General features: G+C 46.6%; 1 protein-coding gene across 5 annotated transcripts in view; it reads right to left on the bottom strand.

Moving 5' to 3' along the window:
* Positions 1-20,000, bottom strand: part of LOC106581531 (rho guanine nucleotide exchange factor TIAM1) — a 228,651-nt gene that overhangs the window by 101,215 nt on the left and 107,436 nt on the right. For all 5 annotated transcript variants that reach the window (XM_045704100.1, XM_045704104.1, XM_045704103.1 and 2 more), the window contains 4 exons: positions 15,916-16,137; positions 14,618-14,855; positions 10,975-11,147; positions 9,402-9,626 (listed from right to left, as the gene is read on the bottom strand). In XM_045704100.1, the coding sequence (XP_045560056.1) occupies positions 9,402-9,626; positions 10,975-11,147; positions 14,618-14,855; positions 15,916-16,137 (858 nt within the window). The remainder of the gene's footprint in view (positions 1-9,401; positions 9,627-10,974; positions 11,148-14,617; positions 14,856-15,915; positions 16,138-20,000) is intronic.

Here is a 20,000-nt window from a genome sequence, read left to right as displayed (position 1 = left end):
TTTTGTTGTTGTCTTATTGAATCCCAGATTGCCCCTTTAATTGGTGCTCATCAGAGAGAAAGAGAAAAGAGATGCATGAGAGCTTTTAACAGCTCCTCTGATCTGGTAGCTGTTATTACAGGATCTATGCGTGGCTGACTCCCACACAAAGTCTCTCCGTCCGCGACGCGTCTCTCTCTCTCTCTCTCTCTCCCCCTCTCCCTCCCTCCCTCCCTCCCTCCCCAACAAAACCTTTCGTTAGTGGCCCCAAGGAGCCCTAAGATGGTGTCCAAGCCCTTCCTCGATTCTCTGCTTCCAGTCGTGTTGTTTAAAGTCCTACTGACCTGCCTGCTCCCTGCAGCTCTGTAGTCTAATGGCTGCTGTTGACCTGCTGTGTAGCTCTAACATGTCTACTGGGATAGTGTTTACCAGGGCACTGGAGCAGCACATTGTCACTATTCATCAGTGTGTCCCCTCTCCTCTCAGTCCCAGTCCTGTACTAGTTAGTTGTTGGGCGAGTGGTGCTAGAGCCAGAGTGGAGGGGGAAAGGAGCCACTTCCCTCTGCCAACTAGCCCGGAGAAGAAGAGAGAATACAGGACATTCCTCTGTCAGATATGGGCTTGGATATGGAGCTGCGTCCCAAATAGCACCCTATTCCCTATATAGTCTACTACGTTTGACCAGAGCCCTGGTCAAAAGTAATGCACTGCATATGGAATAGGATGCCATTTGAGATGCAACCTGGGTCTGGGAGAGACTGGTGTTTCTGAGGAGCAGGGCTTACTTCTATTCAGTTCAGCACAATGTGTAACCGGACCCTGCAAGCTGCGTGTGCCAACCAGCCAGACAACCAGGCCCTAAACCAGCCAGCCATCCCAGCAGACAAACCAGCCAAGCAGGCAGCCAACCAGACCCTAAACCAGCCAGCCAGCAAGGCAGACAAACCAGCCAAGCAGGCAGCCAACCAGGCCCTAAACCAGCCAGCCAGCAAGGCAGACAAACCAGCCAAGCAGGCAGCCAACCAGGCCCTAAACCAGCCAGCCAGCAAGGCAGACAAACCAGCCAAGCAGGCAGCCAACCAGGCCCTAAACCAGCCAGCCAGCAAGGCAGACAAACCAGCCAAGCAGGCAGCCAACCAGGCCCTAAACCAGCCAGCCAGCAAGGCAGCCAGCCAGTTAGTCAAGCAGGCAGCCAATCAGGCCCTAAACCAGCCAGCCAGCAAGGCAGCCAGCCAGTTAGTCAAGCAGGCAGCCAATCAGGCCCTAAACCAGCCAGCCAACCAAACAGCCAGGCAGCCAGCCAACCAGGCCCTAAACCAACCAGCCAACCAGGCCCTAAACCAGCCAGCCAACCAACCAGCCAGCCAACCAGGCCCTAAACCATCCAGCCAATTAGCCATCTCTTTCTATCCCCTCTCCCTCCTTCTCGGGTTCAGTAGCTGACCCAGTGTAGACTTCCTCTTCTTGGTATCAGTCACACCAATGAGCTGCATATCTCCCAACCTCTTCCTTTTAAAGTCCCTGTCTCAGACCTACACCAGACCTCATCATGACTGGAGAGGTCCCTGTCTCAGACCTACACCAGACCTCATCATAACTGGAGAGGTCCCTGTCTCGGACCTACACTAGACCTCATCATGACTGGAGAGGTCCCTGTCTCAGACCTACACTAGACCTCATCATGACTGGAGAGGTCCCTGTCTCAGACCTACACTAGACCTCATCATGACTGGAGAGGTCCCTGTCTCAGACCTACACCAGACCTCATCATGACTGGAGAGGTCCCTGTCTCAGACCTACACTAGACCTCATCATGACTGGAGAGGTCCCTGTCTCAGACCTACACCAGAACTCATCATGACTGGAGAGGTCCCTGTCTCAGACCTACACTAGACCTCATCATGACTGGAGAGGTCCCTGTCTCAGACCTACACTAGACCTCATCATGACTGGAGAGGTCCCTGTCTCAGACCTACACTAGACCTCATCATGACTGGAGAGGTCCCTGTCTCAGACCTACACTAGACCTCATCATGACTGGAGAGGTCCCTGTCTCAGACCTACACTAGACCTCATCATGACTGGAGAGGTCCCTGTCTCAGACCTACACTAGACCTCATCATGACTGGAGAGGTCCCTGTCTCAGACCTACACTAGACCTCATCATGACTGGAGAGGTCCCTGTCTCAGACCTACACCAGACCTCATCATGACTGGAGAGGTCCCTGTCTCAGACCTACACCAGACCTCATCATGACTGGAGAGGTCCCTGTCTCAGACCTACACCAGACCTCATCATGACTGGAGAGGTCCCTGTCTCAGACCTACACTAGACCTCATCATGACTGGAGAGGTCCCTGTCTCAGACCTACACTAGACCTCATCATGACTGGAGAGGTCCCTGTCTCAGACCTACACTAGATCTCATCATGACTGGAGAAGTCCCTGTCTCAGACCTACACTAGACCTCATCATGAAGTCCCTGCCTTAGACGTGGATGGACATGAGCTAGGTGTATCTGACCATAGGGCTGTGACAATGTCTGTGAGTACTCCTGCACCAGTCATGATGAGGTCTGGTCAGCTCCACCCCAAACATCCCTTGACACGTCCATCTTCCAGGAGTCTGTTTGCCCTGCCCTACAAGTTGACTGTGATAAGTCCACCCCTGATGAGATGGATGACCTGTATAACATCACTCTAAGCAACAACTTGCCCCTGAAAATAAATGTCAAGTATCCTTCCCATGGTCCTCCCCATGGTTCGGAGGAGCTGCACAGCATGAAGACCCATGGCCCCAAGCTAGAGCGTCTGTGGAAGGGGTACTGGCCTATAAAGTCCTCCTACTGGCCTATAAAGATAAATCAGTCTTGCTGTCTCAAAGCAGTCCACTCCATCTTCTACTTTGCCATGACAACAACCGAGGACATCCCAGGACTTTGTTCTCCACCATCAGTCCCCTCCTCTTGTTCTCCACCATCAGTCACCTCCTCTTGTTCTCCACCATCAGTCCCCTCCTCTTGTTCTCCACCATCAGTCCCCTCCTCTTGTTCTCCACCATCAGTCCCCTCCTCTTGTTCTCCACCATCAGTCCCCTCCTCTTGTTCTCCACCATCAGTCCCCTCCTCTTGTTCTCCACCATCAGTCCCCTCCTCTTGTTCTCCACCATCAGTCCCCTCCTCTTGTTCTCCACCATCAGTCCCCTCCTCTTGTTCTCCACCATCAGTCACCTCCTCTTGTTCTCCACCATCAGTCACCTCCTCTTGTTCTCCACCATCAGTCCCCTCCTCTTGTTCTCCACCATCAGTCACCTCCTCTTGTTCTCCACCATCAGTCCCCTCCTCTTGTTCTCCACCATCAGTCACCTCCTCTTGTTCTCCACCATCAGTCCCCTCCTCTTGTTCTCCACCATCAGTCCCCTCCTCTTGTTCTCCACCATCAGTCCCCTCCTCTTGTTCTCCACCATCAGTCCCCTCCTCTTGTTCTCCACCATCAGTCCCCTCCTCTTGTTCTCCACCATCAGTCCCCTCCTCTTGTTCTCCACCATCAGTCCCCTCCTCTTGTTCTCCACCATCAGTCCCCTCCTCTTGTTCTCCACCATCAGTCCCCTCCTCTTGTTCTCCACCATCAGTCCCCTCCTCTTGTTCTCCACCATCAGTCCCCTCCTCTTGTTCTCCACCATCAGTCCCCTCCTCTTGTTCTCCACCATCAGTCCCCTCCTCTTGTTCTCCACCATCAGTCCCCTCCTCTTGTTCTCCACCATCAGTCACCTCCTCTTGTTCTCCACCATCAGTCCCCTCCTCTTGTTCTCCACCATCAGTCACCTCCTCTTGTTCTCCACCATCAGTCACCTCCTCTTGTTCTCCACCATCAGTCACCTCCTCTTGTTCTCCACCATCAGTCCCCTCCTCTTGTTCTCCACCATCAGTCCCCTCCTCTTGTTCTCCACCATCAGTCCCCTCCTCTTGTTCTCCACCATCAGTCCCCTCCTCTTGTTCTCCACCATCAGTCCCCTCCTCTTGTTATCCACCATCAGTCACCTCCTCTTGTTCTCCACCATCAGTCCCCTCCTCCTGTTCTCCACCATCAGTCACCTCCTCTTGTTCTCCACCATCAGTCACCTCCTTCACCCTACAGACTCTGGTCCTCCCATAGCAACTACCGAACAATGCAACATACACTAGATTTACAAAAGTATCTGGACACCCCTTCAAATTTGTGGATTCGGCAATTGCTGACAGATGTATAAAATCGAGCACACAATCATGCAATCTCCATAGACAAACATTGGCACTCGATTGGCCTTACTGAAGAGCTCAGCATGTCAAATTTCTGCTCTGCTAGAGCTGCCCTGGTCAACTGTAAGTGGAAATGTCTAGGAGCAACAACGACTCAGCCGCGAACACTCACTACCGAGTTCCAAACTGCCTCTTGAAGCCACGTCAGCACAAGAACTGTTCGTCGGGAGCTTCATGAAATGGGTTTCCATGGCCGAGCAGCCGCACACAAGCCTAAGATCACTAAGCGTCGACTGGAGTGGTGTAAAGCTCGCCACCATTGGACTCTGGAGCAGTGGAAAAGCGTTCTCTGGAGTGATGAATCATGCTTCACCATCTGGTAGTCCGACTGACGAATCTGGGTTTGGAGGATGCCAGGAGAATGCTACCTGCCCGAATGCGTAGTGCCAACTGTAAAGTTAGGTGGAGAAAGAATAATGGTCTGGGGCTGTTTTTCATGGTTTGGGCTAGGCCCCTTAGTTCCAGTGAATGGAAATCTTAACCCTACAGCATGCAATGACATTCTAGATGATTCTGTGCTTCCAACTTTGTGGCAACAGTTTGCACAAAGCAAGCTCCATGGAAGAACTTGACTGGCCTGCCCAGAGCCCTGACCTAAACCCCATCGAACACCTTTGGTATGAATTGGAACGCCGACTGGGAGCCAGGCCTAATCGCCCAACATCAGTGCCCGACCTCCCTAATGCTCTTGTGGCTGAATGGAAGCAAGTCCCCGCAGCAATGTTCCAACATCTAGTGGAAAGCCTTCCCAGAAGAGTGTAGCAGCAAAAGTTATAGCAGCAAAAGGGTGACCAACCCCATATTAATGCCCATGATTTTGGAATGAGATGTTCGGCGATGCTTTTGGTCATGTAGTGTATTTGCTGAGTTCTTCAAGGCTAAAATCAACACCATGAGAGAGAACATTGTTTCCAACCCTAACCCCACTCTAGCTCCTACCCCCATATCTGGCCCTAGTCTAAGTCACTTTGCTCTGGTCTCACCTGTTGCTTTGTTAGAACTCAAATTAAAAACTACCAGTGACCCCTCGACCCTATTCCAACCACACTGTTCAAAAGATGCTCAGCCGCTCTCATCCAGTTTGGAACCAACCTGTTCAACAAGTCCATCAACAATGGACCAGTTCCGTCAATATTCACAATCACTGCCATCACCCCTTTGCTCAAGAAAACCATTCCTTGACCAAGACCTCTCAAACTACAGGCCTATTATCAACCTCCCATTTCTATCTAAAGTCCTGGAGAAGATCGTGGCAACTCAACTTCACTCACACCTAGCTCTAACCAGCTTTATGAGGCTCTCCTGAGTCTGGCTTCAGACCCATGCATAATACTGAGACAGCCCTGGTGAATGTTGTTAATGACCTGCTCATGGCTGCAGATACAGGATCCCCCACTATCTTGATTATTCTGGACCCGTGTGCAGCTTTTGACACAGCAGATCACACAAATCTACTGCAGCGCCTCAGAGAGCACACTGCCATCTGTGGGACTGCCCTAAACTGGTTCACCTCCTACCTCTCTAACCGTAAGCAGTACATCACCCTCTGTGAGGCAAGATCCTAGGAGACCACCATAACCTGCTGTGTTCCTCAAGGGTTAGTGCTAGGACCCACTGTCTTCGTTCTTCACATGCTCCCACTTGGCCAGATCTTCAAGACAACAACACAGTGTCCATTTCCACTGCTCCACAGACCACATACAGCGGTGCATTAAAACCAAGCCTGACACAACATCTGGTCTGTCAACATTGTTGGAAACATGGATGCAGAACAACTTCCTCCAACTCAACAGCAGCAAGACAGAGGCCATGCTGATATTCAGCCCCCAGCAGACTACCAACTCCTGCAGCATCCGCCCTGCCATAGACGGCCACATCATCCCCCAACTCCTGCAGCATCCTCCCTGCCATAGACGGCCACATCATCCCCCAACTCCTGCAGCATCCGCCCTGCCATAGACGGCCACATCATCCCCCAACTCCTGCAGCGTCCGCCCTGCAATAGACGGCCACATCATCCCCCAACTCCTGCAGCGTCCGCCCTGCAATAGACGGCCACATCATCCCCCAACTCCTGCAGCGTCCGCCCTGCCATAGACGGCCACATCATCCCCCAACTCCTGCAGCGTCCGCCCTGCCATAGACGGCCACATCATCCCCCAACTCCTGCAGCGTCCGCCCTGCCATAGACGGCCACATCATCCCCCAACTCCTGCAGCATCCGCCCCCGGTAACCAAGATTTTACGGCCCAAACCACTCCCTTTACCCGGGATAAATAACTGAGAGAAAACGGTAAATTAGAATACACTATTTATATCAACAGTATGATGTGAAATGGAACTGTTAAATTATATGCAATGTCTAAATGTGACTTCTCTACGGCCTCTGAATGATGAATCAACGCTCAGGGTGGGGACAGACGGCCCATCTCAGGGTGGGGACAGACGGCTGAGATGGGTTATGCATAGTAAACTTATAGCCTCTGTCTCTTGCGCAATAGACCCACACCTGTGCAGGAATGCAGGAAAAGATAAGACTAGAACAGCTTGCTGGATTCATTATATATTTTTTGCATTTCTTATACCAATAGACTATTCGAAGAGGGACGCAAGCTCTTGTTTGCTGAATGTTAAATACAGTAGCCAACAGAAAGGAGGAGCGAACCACACGATGGATATACACTATAGCAGTTATTAATTCAGACCCATAACCATTCAATCTTTATGAAGAGAAGTGAAAGCCTTCTGCATCTAATTCTAGTCCTATATTATTCTAGCATGTCATTAGAATGATAAAAAGAAGGACAACAAAACATATTTAATTTAGCCTAACTGTTGAAAGCAAGGAAGGAATGAAGCAACATTAGAGAGAGAAAAGAGAGGTTCAGTTGAAGTCGGAAATTTACATACACCTTAGTTAAATGCATTTAAACTCAGTTTTTCACAATTCCTGACATTTAATCCTAGTAAGAATTCCCTATCTTAGGTCAGTTAGGATCACCACTTTATTTTAAGAATGTGAAATGTCAGAATAATAGTAGAGAGAATGATTTATTTCAGCTTTTATTTCTTTCAGCTTTTTCAGTTCTGCCCACAAATTTTCTTTAGGATTGCGGTCAGGGCTTTGTGATGGCCACTCCAATACCTTGACTTTGTTGTCCTTAAGCCATTTTGCCACAACTTTGGAAGTATGCTTGGGGTCATTGTCCATTTGGAAGACCCATTTGCAACCAAGCTTTAACTTCCTGACTGATGTCTTGAGATGTTGCTTCAATATATCCACATAATTTTCCTGCCTCATGATGCCATCTATTTTGTGAAGTGCACCAGTCTCTCCTACAGCAAAGTACACCCACAACATGATGCTGCCCCCCCGTGCTTCCCGGTTGGGATGGTGTTCTTCAGCTTGCAAGCCTCCCCCTTTTTCCTCCAAACATAACCATGGTCATTATGGCCAAACAGTTCTATTTTTGTTTCATCAGACCAGAGGACATTTCTCCAAAAAGTACGATCTTTGTCCCCATGTGCAGTTGCATACCGTATTCTGGCTTTTTTTAATGGTGGTTTTGGAGCAGTGGCTTCTTCCTTGCTGAGCGGCCTTTCAGGTTATGTCGATATAGGACTCGTTTTACTGTGGATATCGATACTTTTTTACCTGTTTCCTCCAGCATCTTCACAAGGTCCTTTGCTGTTGTTCTGGGATTGATTTGCACTTCTCGCACCAAAGTATGTTCATCTCTAGGAGACAGAACGCGTCTCCTTCCTGAGCGGTATGACGGCTGCGTGGTCCCATGGTGTTTATACTTGTGTACTATTGCTTGTACAGATGAACGTGGTACCTTCAGGCGTTTGGAAATTTCTCCCAATGATGAACCAGACTTGTGGAGGTCTACAATTTTTTTCTGAGGTCTTGGCTGATTTCTTTTGATTTTCCCATGATGTCAAGCAAAGAGGCACTGAGTTTGAAGGTAGGCCTTGAAATACATCCACAGGTACACCTCCAATTGACTCAAATGATGTCAATTAGCCTATCAGAAGCTTCTAAAGCCATGACATCATTTTCTGGAATTTTCCAAGCTGTTTGAAGGTACAGTCAACTTAGTGTATGTAAACTTCTGACCCACTGGAATTGCGATACAGTGATTTATAAGTAAAATAATCTGTCTGTAAACAATTGTTGGAAAAATTACTTGTGTCATGCACAAAGTAGATGTCCTAACCGACTTGCCAAAACTATAGTTTGTTAACAAGAAATTTGTGGAGTGGTTGAAAAACAAGTTTTAATGACTCCAACCTAAGTGTATGTAAACTTCCCACTACAACTGTATGCGTCAGCTTACTAATTATACAAATAGACCCTATTGTACTTCAAAGTTAAAATCACATTCGCTAGCCTGTACTTGTAACTTTGTAGGCCGTACGTGCTGCACCAGAATCGCATGTTCTCTCCCTGCTTTATCATGGTTTGAAGGATGTGCGTAATTCCAGTCCATACAATACAATAATACAGTTCACACTCCAAGAAGATTAGCCAACTGGAGCTAGTTTAGAGAGCATATAGCTAGCTACAGCTATGAGTTTTATGTTATTCTGTCGGGCAGAATGTGCAGTAGCTTTTATCATATACTATATGCATTAGATAAGAGCACAATCAATTGGGCTTTTTAAGTCTTGTGCTAATAAAATGTCTTTAATGTATGGCTCAATAGGCTCATGGCCCATCAGGCTTGAATTGTCGCTCAAATATCGAATCAAATCCAGACATAGGCCTATTTATATGCTTTATAATGCTTTCTAATGCTTTTGAATGACAATTCCGGTTTTGGCGGGAAATACCGGGTTCCATTTCTAAAATACCCTGAAAATATTCAAACCTATTGGCTAACTGTCCCTCAAAGAATTGACTTTAAAACGATCCTGCCGGTCTACAAAGCCTTAAATGGCATCGGGCCTTCACTTCTACTCTTCCCCTATGAACCTGCACACACCCTATGGTCAATATCTCCCATCTCTCTCTCCCTCCCGGTCCAGTATAGTCTTCCTCTTCTTGGTATCAGTCACAGCACTGAGCTGTATGTCTCCCATCTTCTTCATCTCTCTGTCTCTCTCTATCTCTCTCTCTCACCTGGTCCAGTATGGTCTTCCTCTTCTTGGTATCGGTCACAGCACTGAGCTGCATGTCTCCCATCTTCTTCATCTTCTCGTCCATGTCGATCTTCTGCTCCAGCTTCTTAATCTCCGCCCTCAACAGACGGACCGTGTCCTCCCGGTGATGCTGCCTGGCAACCGCCGCCGCGCACGCCGAGTGGATGGCCGTGATCCAGTTCTCCAGCTCCGTCTGGCTGCAGGTCTACAGGGGTCAGAGGTCAGAGGTTAAGGGTTAATGGACAGGAGAGGTCGTCAGAGACAGTCGATAAAGAGCTAATCTTCTGGGTCATAGACACCTTTACTGTCAACAGCTGCATTTTCATTGTCAACAAATGTTATTGAGTCCTTTACTGAACACTAACAGTATCTACCTCTTCAACGAACATCACACAGATCAGGTCTCTGAAGACAGAAACGGCAGGCCAGGTCTCTGAAGACAGAAACGGCAGGCCAGGTCTCTGAATACAGAAACGGTAGACCAGGTCTCTGAATACAGAAACGGCAGGCCAGGTCTCTGAAGACAGAAACGGCAGGCCAGGTCTCTGAATACAGAAACGGCAGGCCAGGTCTCTGAAGACAGAAACGGTAGGCCAGGTCTCTGAAGACAGAAACGGCAGGCCAGGTCTCTGAATACAGAAACGGTAGATCAGGTCTCTGAAGACAGAAACGGCAGGCCAGGTCTCTGAATACAGAAACGGTAGACCAGGTCTCTGAAGACAGAAACGGCAGGCCAGGTCTCTGAATACAGAAACGGCAGGCCAGGTCTCTGAATACAGAAACGGCAGGCCAGGTCTCTGAATACAGAAACGGTAGACCAGGTCTCTGAAGACAGAAACGGTAGACCAGGTCTCTGAAGACAGAAACGGTAGACCAGGTCTCTGAAGACAGAAACAGCAGGCCATGTCTCTGAATACAGAAACGGCAGGCCAGGTCTCTGAAGACAGAAACGGTAGACCAGGTCTCTGAATACAGAAACGGCAGGCCAGGTCTCTGAAGACAGAAACGGCAGGCCAGGTCTCTGAAGACAGAAACGGCAGGCCAGGTCTCTGAAGACAGAAACGGCAGGCCAGGTCTCTGAAGACAGAAACGGCAGGCCAGGTCTCTGAAGACAGAAACGGTAGACCAGGTCTCTGAAGACAGAAACGGCAGGCCAGGTCTCTGAAGACAGAAACGGTAGGCCAGGTCTCTGAAGACAGAAACGGTAGACCAGGTCTCTGAATACAGAAACGGCAGGCCAGGTCTCTGAAGACAGAAACGGCAGGCCAGGTCTCTGAATACAGAAATGACCAAGCAGATTAGAACACTGTACATCTAAGATTAAAAAAAATCTGACAATTTTGAGATCAATTGAGGCATTTTCATTCACATAACGATTCCATCAAGATCAAGAGAGGTGACATTGTGAGGTGACACAGCCTTCCTGACCAAGGAAGAGGATTGTGTCCCTTAGAGTGTTAGAGGCAACACACACACACACACACACACACACACACACACACACACACACACACACACACACACACACACACACACACACACACACACCCTACCTGGAAGAGAAAAGCGTCCCCTAGAGAGTTGCTGAGGCAGAAGACAAAGTCCTTCTTGGGGTGTTCAGGTACGGCCTGGACGATACTGTTCTCAGCCCACACCGCGTGTTTAGGAGCACTGTTGTGGTCGATCCCCGACCGCCCGTCCGTCTCGTAGAAGAACAGAGTGCATCCTGGGAGAAGACGGGGAAAAGGGAAGTTACTCAAAACCATCAATTGATCAATCACATGTAAGTATATAGCCCTTTTTCCTATAACATTTGTCACAAAGCGCAAAATGCACTCCAGTGATTTTAGAACCTTTCCTGTTGAAAAGTGATATCCCTAGTATAAATACAGCAAAAGTACACACTCAAGGGTAAAAAAATAAATACAATTGGAGCAAAATAGTGTTTTTTTTAGACAACTGCAGACTGCAAGGAGCTGGACTGATGGGAAGTGGTGATGTCATCAGCCTTGCCTGAGGAACAACAGAGGAGCAGAGATGGAAGGTCTCCCCCTCCTCCTTCTTGTGCCATGTCACGACTTAACTGGCCCACCGATTGAAATGTGCCTTTTGTTAAGTCAGTCAGGTGTTAAATGAGGTGAAAAGAAGACTGGAGTGCCACTTTAATGCGATGCTCATTTCTAGAAAGTAATATCTTTCTTCCTTTTTAAATATCTTACAGGGGGACATTTCCCTGCAGAAAACACAACAAATTAAATAAATAATAGCTTGATTTTTTAAAATCAATTTAATTCTGCTCTCCAGTGGCCAACAGTAAGTAGTGCAGGCCTGGATTCTCCAGGAGGGAGCTGGCATCATCAGAACGCTGATGTGACTCTAGAACGCTGATGTGACTCTAGAACGCTGATGTGACTCTAGAACTCTGATGTGACTCTAGAACTCTGATGTGACTCTAAAACTCTGATGTGACTCTAGAACGCTGATGTGACTCTAGAACTCTGATGGACTCTAAAACTCTGATGTGACTCTAGAACGCTGAATGTGGTCCAGTCAAGTGGGTTTAAAGTGGGTTTAAAGGCCTACTCTGTGATATTTAAATTAAGTCCCAAAGGGAACACTACTCCCTATTGAGTCCACTACTTTTGACCAGGCCCTGTAGTGCACTATATAGGGAATAGGATGTGATTTGAAACATATACAGTCAAGAGGTGTTAGAGATAACGGGCAGTATCAGGACATCTACACGGGTGTGAATAAATACAAATGTACTTTACTGAATACAGTACTAAATTAGATTTTAAATACCTCTTCAGAAACTCATACAACCTGTGTGTTGCTGAAATGTCTTTTAAAGCATCTGTGTGTGTATGCATATAACGGGGTATGGCTAAGGACAGGGTATAGTAGTAGTAATAGTAGTAGTAGTAGTAGTAGTAGTAACAGGGTATAGTAGTAGTAGTAGTAGTAGTAGTAGTAGTAGTAGTAGTAACAGGGTATAATAGTAGTAACAGGGTAGAGTAGTAGCAGTAACAGGGTATAGTAGTAGCAGTAACAGGGTATAATAGTAGTAGTAACAGGGTATAGTAGTAGTAGTAGTAGGGTATAGTAGTAGTAGTAGTAACAGGTTATAATAGTAGTAGCAGTAACAGGGTATAGTAGTAGTAGTAACAGGGTATAATAGTAGTAGTAGTAGTAACAGGTAATAATAGTAACAGGGTATAGTAGTAGTAGTAGTAACAGGGTATAGTAGTAACAGGGTATAGTAGTAGTAACAGGGTATAGTAGTAGTAGTAGTAGTAACAGGGTATAGTAGTAACAGGGTATAGTAGTAGCAGTAACATGGTATAATAGTAGTAGTAACAGGGTATAGTAGTAGTAGTAGTAACAGGTTATAATAGTAGTAGCAGTAACAGGGTATAGTAGTAACAGGGTATAATAGTAGCAGGGTATAGTAGTAGTAACAGGGTATAGTAGTAGTAGTAGTAACAGGGTATAGTAGTAACAGGGTATAATAGTAGCAGTAACAGGGTATAGTAGTAGTAGTAACAGGGTATAGTAGTAGTAGTAGTAGTAGTAGTAGTAGTAGTAGTAACAGGGTATAATAGTAGCAGTAACAGGGTATAGTAGTAGTAGTAGTAACAGGGTATAGTAGTAGTAGTAGTAGTAGTAGTAGTAGTAGTAGTAACAGGGTATAATAGTAGCAGTAACAGGGTATAGTAGTAGTAGTAGTAACAGGGTATAGTAGTAGTAGTAGTAACAGGGTATAATTGCAGCAGTAACAGGGTATAGTAGTAGTAACAGGTTATAATAGTAGTAACAGGGTGTAGTAGTAGTAGTAGTAACAGGGTATAGTAGTAGTAGTAGTAGTAACCGGGTATAGTAGTAACAGGGTATAGTAGTAGTAACAGGGTATAATAGTAATAATAATAGTCAGAGTTATAGCAATAATAGTAACAGCAATAATAATAATAATAGTAATAGCAATAGCAATAACTGTAATAATAGTAATAATAATAGTAGTAGTAATACTAATAATAATAACAGCAATAATAATAATAGTAATAATAATAGTAATAGCAGTAATAATAATAATAATAATAATAATAATTACAGGGTATAATAGTAGTAGTAGTAGTAATAGTAGTAACAGGGTGTAGTAGTAGAGTAGTAACAGTGTGTAGTAGTAGTAGTAACAGGGTATAGTAGTAGCAGTAGTAGTAGTAGTAGTAGTAGTAGTAGTAGTAGTAGTAACAGGGTACAGTAGTAGTAGTAGTAGTAGTAACAGGGTATAGTAGTAGTAATAACAGGGTATAGTAGTAGTAGTAGTAGTAGTAACAGGGTATAGTAGTAGTAGTAGTAGTAGTAGTAGTAGTAGTAGTAGTAGTAACAGGGTATAATAGTATAAACAATAGTAACAGCAATAATAATAAGACTAATAATAGTAATACTAATAGTAATACTAATAAAAATGGTAATAATAAAAATACTAATACTAATAATGATAGTAATAATAATACTAACAGTAATAATAATAACAATAATAGTAATATAGTAATAACAATAGTACTAATAATAATAATAATAATAGCAGTAATACTAGTTATAGCAATAATAGTAATAAGTAATAATGATAATAATAATAGTAATAATAGTAATAATAATAATAATAATAAAAGTAACAATTTACTTGACACCCAGCATCATAACACTTTATGACACGGTCATAACCATGTCATAAAATGTCAACCTGTCATAATATCTTCATAACATGTTCATAACCTGTCATGACCCACATATGTACACAAGCATTATGACCATCATGATCATATAAGCCAGATAGGCCTATCACGTACATGCCCTTATGTCAATCATCGGTCAAAAAGAGGGTGTCTTGTCCCGCTCCTGAAATCTGCTCCTGCATTCATCCCAGTCATCAGCAACAGAGCATTGGGGCAGGTGCATGTCTGACATCAATGTGTGCACAATTACAACGATAATTTAATATAGTCAATTTCAGAAAACATTATATAACATACTGATGACAAGTAGGCTATGGTGTAACAGAATGTTTTGCCTGTGGTAAGTTTTGACACAAATGAAGGTGTCCATAACCAGCCATAAAATAACACAATATATGCCAAGCAAAGCGTTAGATAGTAGTGTGTATAGATACCCTACAGTATATAGTGTATGTACCTTTGAGGCAGACCCAGTAGCTCTTCCACTTCCTCCTGGTGGCTGACTCCACCTTCTTGTTCTTCTTGTGAACCAGGAAGTTCTTGACAGCCAGACGGCCCGCCTTCCTCACGGTTCCCTGGGCAACGCTGAGCAGGGGATCTGATTGGTAGGCTGAGCTCATGACGCTCTGCTCGTCACTCAGGGCTGACCCCGCCTCCTCCAGACTCTCTGTCTGACACGAGCTCATCTCCAACTCCTGATCATAACAACATTGCATTCAAATCAATAAAACTTTAATGTCCCCGAACAAACAGCAATTTGTTTGCAGCATAAACTACTGAATAACAGACTACCGTAATTTCCGGACTATAAGCCGCAACTTTTTTCCCACGCTTTGAACCTCGCGGCTTAAACAATGACGCGGCTAATATATGGATTTTTCCCGCTTTCAAATTTTTTGGAAAGGAGATGACTTCAGTGGTTTCAGTGCACAGGAGGAGGAAGATAGTGATCAATGACTTTCTTGGTAGGCTACTGTTTACTGCTAATTTTTTATTTTTTGTTACAAGCCGTGTTTCGTTAAAGCCTATTTATTTTTGTTACAAGCCGTGTTTCGTTAAAGCCTGTGTAAAGTTAATTTGTTTTAATGTACCGGTAGGCACCTGCGGCTTATAGACATGTGCGGCTTATTTATGTTCAAAATAAAAATAAAAAAAATTATTCAGTGCAGCTTATATTCAGGTGCGCTCAATAGTCTGGAAATTACGGTAAATGGAACCTCGGCAACAACAACTGCCCGAGTTACACCAGGAACGCATAATCCCTCCATCAGTGCTCAGACTGTCCACAATAGTCAGAGAGGCTGGACTGAGGGCTTGTAGGCCTGTTGTAAGGCAGGTCCTCACCAGACATCACCGGCAACAACGTCGCCTATGGGCACAAACCCACCATCGCTGGACCAGACAGGACTGGCAAAAAGTGCTCTTCACTGACGAGTCACGGTTTTGTCTCACCAGGGGTGATGGTCGGATTCGCGTTCATCTTCAAAGGAATGAGCGTTACACCGAGGCCTGTACTCTGGAGCGGGATCGATTTGGAGGTGGAGGGTCCGTCATGGTCTTGGGTGGTGTGTCACGGCATCATCAGACTGAGCTTGTTGTCATTGCAGGCATTCCCAATGCTGTGCGTTACAGGGAAGACATCCTCCTCCCTCATGTGGTACCCTTCCTGCAGGCTCATCCTGTGTGTGTGTGTGTATGTGTGTGTATGTGTATGTGTGTGTGTGTATGTATATGTGTGTGTGAACCATCACCCACCTGTCTGAAGTTCTCATAGACCCCCTGGATCCCCTCACTGGGCGCTCCCCCGCTGCTGCTTCCGCTGTCACTGCCAGCGAACAGGCTCCGCCCCGCCGCCGAGCACACGGAGAAGGACATAGACATGGTCTTATAGCGCCGGGACTGATGCTCCACCCCTTCCGCCGTCACCCCGTCGATGCCACTGTCCTCGTACTCACTGCCCTCTCCGGCTGTCACATCCTGGAAACATACACGTACAGACACACACACAGGTAGAGGTGGGACGGACGGACGGACACACACACAGGTACAGACAACACGGGTGAGATACACACACAGACACACAGACACACACAGACACACACACACACACACACACACACACACACACACACACACACACACACACACACCACGTAGAGGTGAGACACACACACACACAGTGTCTATGGACATTGTCCTGGTCTACAGACATGTAATCAGACTGACAGTAAAGCGTCAGCCTCCCGTCCGGTCACACTACTAGAGACCATACTGTCTCCACAGATGTAGAGGTTACAACCCTGCCCTTAAACATGTTGAGCTCATTGATCCTAGCCTAGCCTACAGATACTGATCCTAGCCTAGCCTACAGATACTGATCCTAGCCTACCTTAGCCTAGCCTACAGATACTGATCCTAGCCTACCTTAGCCTAGCCTACAGATACTGATCCTAGCCTACCTTAGCCTAGCCTACAGATACTGATCCTAGTCTACCTTAGCCTAACCTACAGATACCTATCCTAGCCTAGCCTACAGATACCGATCCTAGCCTAGCCTACAGATACTGATCCTAGTCTACCTTAGCCTAGCCTACAGATACCTATCCTAGCCTAGCCTACAGATACTGATCCTAGCCTACCTTAGCCTAGCCTACAGATACTGATCCTAGCCTACCTTAGCCTAGCCTACAGATACTGATCCTAGTCTACCTTAGCCTAGCATACAGATACTGATCCTAGTCTACCTTAGCCTAGCATACAGATACTGATCCTAGTCTACCTTAGCCTAGCCTACATATACTGATCCTTGTCTACCTTAGCCTAGCCTACAGATACTGATCCTAGCCTACCTTAGCCTAGCCTACATATACTGATCCTTGTCTACCTTAGCCTAGCCTACAGATACTGATCCTAGCCTACCTTAGCCTAGTCTACAGATACTGATCCTAGGCTACCTTAGCCTACAGATACTGATCCTAGTCTACCTTAGCCTAGCCTACAGATACTGATCCTAGCCTAGCCTACAGATACCGATCCGAGTCTACCTTAGCCTAGTCTACAGATACTGATCCTAGCCTAGAGATACTGATCCTAGCCTACCTTAGCCTAGCCTACAGATACTGATCCTAGCCTAGCCTACAGATACTGATCCGAGTCTACCTTAGCCTAGTCTACAGATACTGATCCTAGCCTAGAGATACTGATCCTAGCCTACCTTAGCCTAGCCTACAGATACTGATCCTAGTCTACCTTAACCTAGTCTACAGATACTGATCCTAGCCTACCTTAGCCTAGCCTACAGATACTGATCCTAGCCTAGCCTACAGATACTGATCCTAGCCTAGCCTACAGATACTGATCCTAGCCTACCTTAGCCTAGCCTACAGATACTGATCCTAGTCTACCTTAGCCTAGCCTACAGATACTGATCCTAGCCTACCTTAGCCTAGCCTACAGATACTGATCCTAGTCTACCTTAGCCTAACCTACAGATACCTATCCTAGCCTAGCCTACAGATACCGATCCTAGCCTAGCCTACAGATACTGATCCTAGTCTACCTTAGCCTAGCCTACAGATACCTATCCTAGCCTAGCCTACAGATACTGATCCTAGCCTACCTTAGCCTAGCCTACAGATACTGATCCTAGCCTACCTTAGCCTAGCCTACAGATACTGATCCTAGTCTACCTTAGCCTAGCATACAGATACTGATCCTAGTCTACCTTAGCCTAGCATACAGATACTGATCCTAGTCTACCTTAGCCTAGCCTACATATACTGATCCTTGTCTACCTTAGCCTAGCCTACAGATACTGATCCTAGCCTACCTTAGCCTAGTCTACAGATACTGATCCTAGGCTACCTTAGCCTACAGATACTGATCCTAGTCTACCTTAGCCTAGCCTACAGATACTGATCCTAGCCTAGCCTACAGATACCGATCCGAGTCTACCTTAGCCTAGTCTACAGATACTGATCCTAGCCTAGAGATACTGATCCTAGCCTACCTTAGCCTAGCCTACAGATACTGATCCTAGCCTAGCCTACAGATACTGATCCGAGTCTACCTTAGCCTAGTCTACAGATACTGATCCTAGCCTAGAGATACTGATCCTAGCCTACCTTAGCCTAGCCTACAGATACTGATCCTAGTCTACCTTAACCTAGTCTACAGATACTGATCCTAGCCTACCTTAGCCTAGCCTACAGATACTGATCCTAGCCTAGCCTACAGATACTGATCCTAGTCTACCTTAGCCTAGCCTACAGATACTGATCCTAGTCTACCTTAGCCTAGCCAACAGATACTGATCCTAGCCTACCTTAGCCTAGCCAACAGATACTGATCCTAGCCTACCTTAACCTACAGACACTGATCCTAGTCTACATTAGCCTAGCCTACAGATACTGATCCTAGGCTACCTTAGCCTACAGATACTGATCCTAGCCTACCCTGCAGATACTGATCCTAGGCTACCTTAGCCTACAGATACTGATCCTAGCCTACCCTGCAGATACTGATCCTAGCCTACCTTAGCCTAGCCTACAGATACTGATCCTAGGCTACATTAGCCTACAGATACTGATCCTAGCCTACCTTAGCCTAGCCTACAGATACTGATCCTAGCCTACCTTAGCCTAGCATACAGATACTGATCCTAGGCTACCTTAGCCTACAGTTACTGATCCTAGGCTACCTTAGCCTAGCCTACAGATACTGATCCTAGCCTACCTTAGCCTAGCCTACAGATACTGATCCTAGGCTACCTTAGCCTACAGATACTGATCCTAGCCTACCTTAGCCTAGCCTACAGATACTGATCCTAGCCTACCTTAGCCTATCCTACAGATACTGATCCTAGCCTACCTTAGCCTAGCCTACAGATACTGATCCTAGCCTACCTTAGCCTAGCCTACAGATACTGATCCTAGCCTACCTTAGCCTAGCCTACAGATACTGATCCTAGCCTACCTTAGCCTAGTCTACAGATACTGATCCTAGGCTACCTTAGCCTACAGATACTGATCCTAGCCTACCTTAGCCTAGCCTACAGATACTGATCCTAGCCTAGCCTACAGATACTGATCCTAGCCTACCTTAGCCTAGCCGAACCTGACCTAGGATGATGTAACCAGTAGCCTGAAGTCTCCAGTTCTTCTGACTGACTGACTGACTGACACAGCCTCATGATGACAGCACCACCACCACACAGCCTCATGATGACAGCACCACCACCACACAGCCTCATGATGACAGCACCACCACCACACAGCCTCATGATGACAGCACCACCACCACACAGCGTCATGATGACAGCACCACCACCACCACACAGCCTCATGATGACAGCACCACCACCACCACCACACAGCCTCATGATGACAGCACCACCACCACCACCACCACACAGCCTCATGATGACAGCACCACCACCACCACCACACAGCCTCATGATGACAGGACCACCACCACCACCACACAGCCTCATGATGACAGCACCACCACCACACAGCCTCATGATGACACCACCACCACCACACAGCCTCATGATGACACCACCACCACCACACAGCCTCATGATGACACCACCACCACCACACAGCCTCATGATGACACCACCACCACCACACAGCCTCATGATGACACCACCACCACCACACAGCCTCATGATGACACCACCACCACACAGCCTCATGATGACAGGACCACCACCACCACCACCACACAGCCTCATGATGACACCACCACACAGCCTCATGATGACAGCACCACCACCACCACCACCACACAGCCTCATGATGACACCACCACCACCACCACACAGCCTCATGATGACA

The sequence above is a fragment of the Salmo salar genome, chromosome ssa20 (genome assembly GCF_905237065.1).
Source record: "Salmo salar chromosome ssa20, Ssal_v3.1, whole genome shotgun sequence".
In the NCBI taxonomy this organism is placed as follows: Eukaryota; Metazoa; Chordata; class Actinopteri; order Salmoniformes; family Salmonidae; genus Salmo; species Salmo salar.
This window is presented reverse-complemented; position numbering and strand designations above follow the sequence as displayed.